The sequence below is a fragment of the Monoraphidium neglectum genome, assembly GCF_000611645.1.
Source record: "Monoraphidium neglectum strain SAG 48.87 unplaced genomic scaffold scaffold00742, whole genome shotgun sequence".
In the NCBI taxonomy this organism is placed as follows: Eukaryota; Viridiplantae; Chlorophyta; class Chlorophyceae; order Sphaeropleales; family Selenastraceae; genus Monoraphidium; species Monoraphidium neglectum.
The window spans coordinates 1-7,210 of record NW_014012886.1 but is presented as its reverse complement, the minus strand read 5'-3'; the positions used below and the strand labels follow the sequence as shown (position 1 = coordinate 7,210).

At 64.6% G+C, this 7,210-nt stretch overlaps 2 protein-coding genes across 2 annotated transcripts in view; one reads left to right on the top strand and one right to left on the bottom strand.

The window, feature by feature from the left end:
* MNEG_5092 (hypothetical protein) overlaps nucleotides 1–4,324 on the top strand; it is a gene marked incomplete at both ends in the record, with an annotated part of 8,399 nt that extends 4,075 nt beyond the window's left edge. Inside the window, 5 exons of the mRNA XM_014046431.1 lie at nucleotides 2,409–2,470; nucleotides 2,731–2,823; nucleotides 3,122–3,452; nucleotides 3,826–3,962; nucleotides 4,196–4,324. Coding sequence (XP_013901885.1) covers nucleotides 2,409–2,470; nucleotides 2,731–2,823; nucleotides 3,122–3,452; nucleotides 3,826–3,962; nucleotides 4,196–4,324 — 752 coding nt within the window. The remainder of the gene's footprint in view (nucleotides 1–2,408; nucleotides 2,471–2,730; nucleotides 2,824–3,121; nucleotides 3,453–3,825; nucleotides 3,963–4,195) is intronic.
* Nucleotides 4,325–5,962: 1,638 nt separating this feature from the next.
* Nucleotides 5,963–6,158, bottom strand: MNEG_5091 (hypothetical protein; the record flags this gene model as incomplete). The annotated part of the gene is made up of 1 exon (XM_014046430.1): nucleotides 5,963–6,158. A coding segment is annotated over one exon (196 nt), but the record flags the coding sequence as incomplete, so codon positions are not given.
* Nucleotides 6,159–7,210: the final 1,052 nt, after the last annotated feature.

Genomic DNA, 7,210 nt, shown 5'->3' with positions numbered 1-7,210 from the left:
GGTGGTGGCGGTGGTGGTGGCGGCGGCGGCGGCTTCGGGGGCTTTGCCCCAGCCTCTGTTGCGGGAAACGGCGAGATCAAGGACAGCTCGGCCGGCTCGCGGCCGGCCAGCCCTAAACCGGGGCTGCCCCCGCGCGCCCGCACGCCCTCGCTCAACGGCCTGCGGCGCCTCAGCACGCCGTCGGGCGCGCGGCGCGCGGCGCCGGCCGCCACGCCTCACGAGTTGCCGCCCCCAACGCCGGCAGACGCGGGCTGACTAGGACGGCTGGGCTGGGCGTGCCCTGCCTGTGCTGGGCCCGCTGCGCTCCATCCCCTTGGACTGATTTTTGCTGATGCACCATCTCATGGCTTCACGACGACCCTCCAGATGCACACACAACATGCGCACGCGCAAACACCAACGTGCACTCAGTTGGGTGCATGCAGTCGGCAGCACGGCAGCACCAATGAATGCAATGAGTCTGTGCCCAACAACTGCGATTCAGTCTGGCTTGCAACGCATCGGAGGGCGTGCAAGGCCGCCCCAATGGTTTGGCCCCTGGCTGGTAATACCAATTTCTGCAGCGACTTGCGGCTCTACTTATGCACTGGACGGACAAGCGCAGCGGTGCAATTTCTTTCAGGGGAGCACTACCCTCCTCCAAAGGCCGTCCATGGTTGGGGGGTACACAGCAGTCCGAAATATCTACACACGAAGCTGGGTCAACGCGAGCAGACCTAACATCCGTCGGATGCAACATGCGCAGCCGGCGTATTCGCGCCGCGCAGGAGGTTTGCAACTGACCGTGCGACGTTATTAAGTGGAGGCTGTGGCGAGCGTGCTCGGCACTCACCCGGGCAGATCGGGACAGCAGTCGAGGGCGCAGGTTAAAATTGCATGCATGCTGCCATGCGGCTCGCACGTTCATGCCAAAGGTGCGCCGAATACAGCCAAGGTAAGAGAACCTAAACAGGTAAATGTAGGGTTAGCTCTCTCTCACTGCTCCTTTGGCACATGTCCATGGCGTTTGCGTGGTGACAGCCCGCGTCGGCGGTGACGCAACACCAGCTGACCAGGCGGGGCATGGATCAGTGGTGCTCAATAGGCGAGAGCCCTTGGGAAGTGTATGTTGCATCAAAAGAGTACCCACGCCTACCCGTAACATACGTGGCCCCAGAGACGCTTGGCAACAACCTGCCATTGCCGACACGGATGCGAGTGCTGAGCCCTCCGCGATCCGGGAGGGACGTTGGACTTAGAAAGCGCGTTGAGCATGTGATGATACCGAGCCGTGCATCGCTCGTGGCAGGACGCAGGACCACTTTTGCGGCGTGCACCGCCGCTGTCTGTGTCGCCGCCATCACTGTCGCTCGCAACGCTTTTGCAGGTGCGCGGGCCGCTTGACCCCCGCAATGCAGCTTTGCCACATAGCCAGACCAGCAGCGAACCCTTTGGCGTGCTGTCGACACACGCGAGGAACTCCCGTCAGCGCCGCCAGTAGGATCAACAGCAGCGGCGCCAGTGGCCCTAGCAGCGGCAGCATCAGCGGCAGCGGCAGCAGCGGCAGCCCTCAAATCCCAGAGCCCGGCATCCCCTTCAGCAACCGCCAAAGCGCCGCCGGCCGAGCGCGTCGCCGCCGCCGGCGCGCCAGCTCGCCCCAGCCCTGCCGATACCGAGAAGAGCAACCGCCCACCGCAGGGCCTCAGCAGCAGCAGCAGCCACAGCAGCAGGCCCCGCCGCTGCAGCCCGCCAGAATGCAGGGGCTCGGCCGCTTCTTCGGCGGCGGGAGCGGCGGCGGCGGCGGCGGCGGCGGCGCTGCGCCCTCTGGGCAGGACAGACTGGTCAACTATCTGGTAGGTGCAATTTCAGGAGCCGGGCTTCCTCAAGGAGCTCATCTCGATTCAATGACTGAATCTCCAACTGCGAGGCCGTCTGTTGCGTCATGGCCATAATCTCTTGTCCCCTCACCCGTGGCGCCGGCGGCGGGTGCGACTGCCGCGCCGCGGTGCGTCCGGCCCCAGCCGCCGCTCCCTTGCGCCATGGGCACCATCGGGCCGGCATGGCTCGTGCCCCTCCGCCTTTCGATGACGACTCATATCGCGTCTTCTCACCCAGATCGCGTCTGAGCTGGTCAAGACGCGCCGAGTCGAGGTGGCCCTGCGTGAGCGGCGGCGGGCGGGCGGGCCAGGGTTGCAGTTCTGGGGCCTGCAACGCTTCCTCAGCCCATCTGCCTTGGGGGGCCCGGGCTGGCCCCTGCAATGCTGCTCGACGCGCCGCCGGGCCGCCCCTGAAGCCGACGCAGCGCGGGCGCCGCGCAGTCTGCTCAGGTCCCGAGTGCTGCCTGCTGGTGCCGTGATGCCGCGCCCGTTCTTACGGTCCCGGGCAATCCGAGTGGCGACACCCCGCCCTCCATGTTGATTTCGATGCAGGCGCGGTGGACCGGAAACAGTTCATCGATCCGTCATTCGCGTCGCCCGCCGAAGCGTACCAGGTGCACATGCGCGGGCGCGTGCGCCCCAGGGCGCGCCTGACGGTCGCGGCTTGAGAGATGCTGATTGCTTGCTGCGAGCGATCGGGCGCGCACATGAACACGGGCGCATGAGGCAGGCCCGTGGCAGGCAGGCCGCCTGGCCTCCTCGAAACCTTGTCCCTCCGCCAGCCAACACGCCTGGTTTAGGTTTCCAGGCTGCAGGTCACACTCCGTAATTTTGCGACGCACGCGAGCGCTGCCTGCCGCCCGCCGCGCCGCAGGACTGCCCCCTGCCCATCGGCTACGCCCAGACCATCTCCGCGCCCCACATGCACGCCATATGCCTGGAGCTCCTGGAGAGGCACTTGGTGCCGGTGAGGGGAGGGCCTGAGGGGCCAGGAATGGGGTCCCCGCTCTCTGGCTAGTGCGCGTCTGTTGAGCCGCAGCGCCGCGGCGGCCGCCCCATGCGCCGAGGAGACGTGGGCGTAGCGCCCAGCTAGCGCCGCTGTGCATGGGCTGACCGCGTCAGCGCCTTCCTTCCCTTACATCTGCCAGACGCTCGGCTTGAGATGCGCCCGACCGCAGGGCCGCGCACATGCACTTAGCCTCGGACCGCCCAATTGGCTTCTTCTGGTATGCGTATCTGTATTCGCCACCCCCACCGCCTTGCAGGGCGCCCGCGCGCTCGACGTCGGCAGCGGCAGCGGCTACCTGGCAGCTGCCATGGCCCTCATGGTGTCACCCGGCGGCCACGTCCTGGGTGTCGAGAAAGTGCCCGAGCTCGCGGCGCGGTCGGTTGACAGCGTCCGCGCGGCCGTGCCCGGCCTGCTGCCGGAAGCTGCTGCCACGGCGCACGCGGCGCGGCGCGGCAGCAGCGCGGGCGACAACGCGGCGCCGGCGGGGGCGGCTCCAGGGGACGGCGGCGGCGGCGGCGGGGGCGACGGGGTGCGGGAGGCGGCGGCGGCACCGGTGCTGGAGATTGTGCACGGCAATGCGTTATCCAGTGAGAGGGGGTGGGGGGAGGGGGCCACGGGAACCGCGCTGGCTAAACTGCCCTGCTGCCCCGGCTGATGCTGCATGCCGTCTGCACAACTGCGAGATCTCAGCCGATGAGCGCCCGCTGCCTCTCGTTTTGCGGCGATGGGCAGGCGGCCAGCAAGTTGCTATCACTCACACTGCCCACCCCCACCCCCCCCCCACACACACACACACCAGCAAGCACTCAGCCCGACCACCTCAGCACCCACGCACCACCCAATATGCCTGCCCCTCCACCTCAACACAAACACACACGCACCCACACGCGCACACACGCACACACACGCACACACACACACACACACGCACGCACGTGCGCGCGCGCCTACACACACCAGGCCTCCTGCATGGAGAGCCGTCCTTTGACGCAATCCACGTGGGGGCGGCGGCCGACGAGCTGCACGCCATGCTGGTGGGCGCCCTCGCGCCCGGCGGCCGCATGGTCATCCCCATCGGGCCGCGCTACTCGAGCCAGGTGCGGGGGCCGCGGGAGTGCGGCTCGCTCGCGCGCCCGGCGTCGTGCGTGTATGCGGGCAGGCGGCAGGCAGCCTTTCACCTACTTTGGTTGGCTGACTAGCACTCAACTATGACCTAGGCAGCTGCCGGCCTCGGAGGAAATACACGTGGTTGATAACAGTGCCCACACTGTGCTGCCAACGCGACCCCTGACGCCTGCTTGTGCACCGCCGCGACGTGGTTTGACCGCAGCTCTTGACCGTGGTGGATAAGGCGCGCGACGGCACCGTCACGACGCGCCCCATGATGGCGGTGGGCTACGTGCCACTCACGCGGCCCGGGGAGATGGAGGACGGCTTCGCGCCCGCCTCCAGGCGCTGAAGGGTGCAGGGCGAAAGGCTTGCGATTTGTGTTCGGCAGGCGGGGAAGACGGAGAACGTCTCGCTGATGCAGGCTTTGGGTGTTGGAACAATGTCGTTGGGTGCTGGCTCCGCAACTCTTGGCTCCGAGCCAAGGAGTCCTTGGCGCTGCAGACACGGCTCCCACGCAGCTCCAGTTGCGCCGCTCGTGCTGGCCCGGCGATCTCGCAATGGCAAACACGCCAAAGCGACGGGGCTGCCCTTTGCGGCTGCGGCGTGCATTGGGGCCTGCGTGCAGCTTGCTTGCTGCACGACCGGCTGGGGGCCGGCCAAGTCAAGATGCAGCCTGGAATTGAGCGCACGTGTTGCTGCCGGTGTGGTGTGTTGAGGTGTTGAGCGGTTGTGTCATCAGTGCTGGCTCGCTTGGCTGCTGCTGTGGTGCAGCCGTTGCGGTGGATATGACAGGCCATGTTGTTGCAGTTTGGCGAAGTCTTTTGCATGCATGGCGACCACATGTGCCGCCCTGGTACATAGGTGCAGGGGTGTCTGGTGCAGGGGTGTCTGGTGCAGGGGTGTCTGGTGCAGCACCCTCTCATATGATTCCATCTTGTTGTGTGGTATGCTCGCAGCGCCCACCCTGCTGGAACTATGCCGCCATGATTGTGTTGCTCAGAATGCTGCTGCTGAGTTCTTGCACGCAGGCTTTGTTTTACTGCTGTGGCAGGTGTGCCCGCACAAATGCTTGCAGACAATTCACCTCGGGCACCAGGCACCAAGTGAACAACGCAATCATGTGGCAATTACAATGTGGTCGCTGGACAACTAGTTGTGTGCTCACATGTGTCCTTTCTGAGTCAACTGAGCCAAATCCCCTGTGGTTGTAGTCAAGCAAATGCTCTCTGATCAAACAGGATCAATTGGAGCGAGGGCAAAGATGCCTGTGTGTGGCTAGGTGTGTGTTGGCTACGTGCAATCAAAACAGGCAAGCTGGGAATTGTGAGAATTGAGAATGGTTTGAAATCAAAACTAAATTGAATCGAGCGTTTGAAACACGCTTGTTGTAGGCAGCTCGCCGCTCCTGGGGGAGTGGGGCGGCTGCTGCAGGGTGTGGCGAGTGATTTTAGGCGCGCAGCTGCTGGTCAAACAATCAGATAGTCGCAGCCCGCATGCCCCAAAACGTCAATTCTGCCCCGTCCTGGAAAGAACCTGTGTGCGGTAATTGCAATGCTGTCTCGGCTAGGTAGCTTAGAAGCTTCCAGCCCACTCTCCAGGGGCACGCGCCGCTCCATATCAAACGTCGCGATGGCCGCGCACGAGCGCGAACTGCTGCACCCTTGATCAAACATGCACATACACGCGCGTGCTGCCGAATCCGGCGCTGCATAGCATGCTCGTGAAACACCATGCATCGTCCGTGTCATATCGTCAGGATGGTGGCCAAACAACCCAGCCCCAGGACTAACCCATAATGTGACCCCACAGGGGGCTTTTGGAAACCCCTCGGCCTTGCTTGCCATGACTCAAAACCTCAGTGTCCATGATCTGCGACGAAAAATGCAGCAGCCCCGCCTTTTATGGGAGCTCTGAGCTGCCTTTATCGTGTGGGTGCTGCCGGCGTGGCGGTGTGCTGCGTAATAATTGCACACCCCGCGGCCGCCGCTCACTTCTTCTTCCCATACTGCGCGTTCCTGGAGCCGGAACCCCCATACCACCCACCCCCTGAGCCGCCGCCGGCCCCATTGCCGCCGCCGCCACCGCCGCCTCCGCCGTTGACGCGGTTCAGGTACTCGCTGGTGCTGATGAGCTTGGTCTCCCCAGTTGACCGGGGGTCCGTGTAACCGCCGTTGGGGAAGTACCTGCGTTTCAATTTTGTCAGGGCAGTAGCCGTCTGGTGGGCTGGGGTCACGTTGGGTGCCAGAAAACGCGCCCCTGCGGCATCATCTTGACAAGGGATCACATTGGTGCAAGCACTCAAAATCGTGCGAAACCGCTGCCAAGTGGGGAGTCACTCCCCACTCGGGCCGAGCAAGCATGCACTTGCAACGGCACGTTGGCAAAACTTGGGCGGCAGTCAAAGCCTGCGTTGACTCACTTGTACCAGTCAAAGTTTGACCTAGACTTAGCCAGAGCCACTGGGGTCAAAATGTGGGGGAAGGGATGCAGCGCGTGAGGTGGTGGCAGGAAGCATGGGCCGTGCGAAGGCAGGCGGATGTGGCAGCTAATTGCCGCCTGCCACTAGGTCTAGCCGACGTTGTTCACCAAACAGCGTTGTCGCAGCAGGCAGCAGGCCAAGGGCTCGGCCACGCCGAAGGCACGAGCGGCGGCCGGCGAGGCGTACAGATGGGACAATGAAGGCAGCACTAGCCGGCCGCATGCATGGCTGCAGGCCGGCATGTCTCGCTGCCACCATCCGGTAATGGCGGGGAGCACGCCCCCCCCCCCCAAACCCCGCCCACCCCCTTGCCTGGAGGAAAGATGCCTGGGAATGCCCCGCCGCCCGCGGTCGCCTGCTGTTCTGGCTGCGTGCCACAGCCGACCTCCCTGTATTGGATCGGGATGACGCCCCACTGCGGCAGCAGGGATGTGGGTGGGGATGAGGGCAACATGCTGAATACGCAGGTGCCAGGTGGGGGTGAGGCTGCAGAAAGCGCCACTGGTTCCGCACCGCCCCACGCAGCAAAGGTTGTGTGGGTGGCCGGGTGAGTGGGTGGCTGGGTCAGTGGGTGAGTCGATGGGTAAATGGTCGATGCCTCTGCTGCCAAAGGCCGAGCGGCATCAAAAACCTTGGACTCAGGGGTAGCTTCAGACGGAGAGACCTCCCGGCTGCCAACCAACCCTGCCAGTCGGCTGCAAGTGTGCGAGCGAGCGAGGGAGCCAGCCCCCAAGGAAGGGGGGTTGGGGGTGGGGG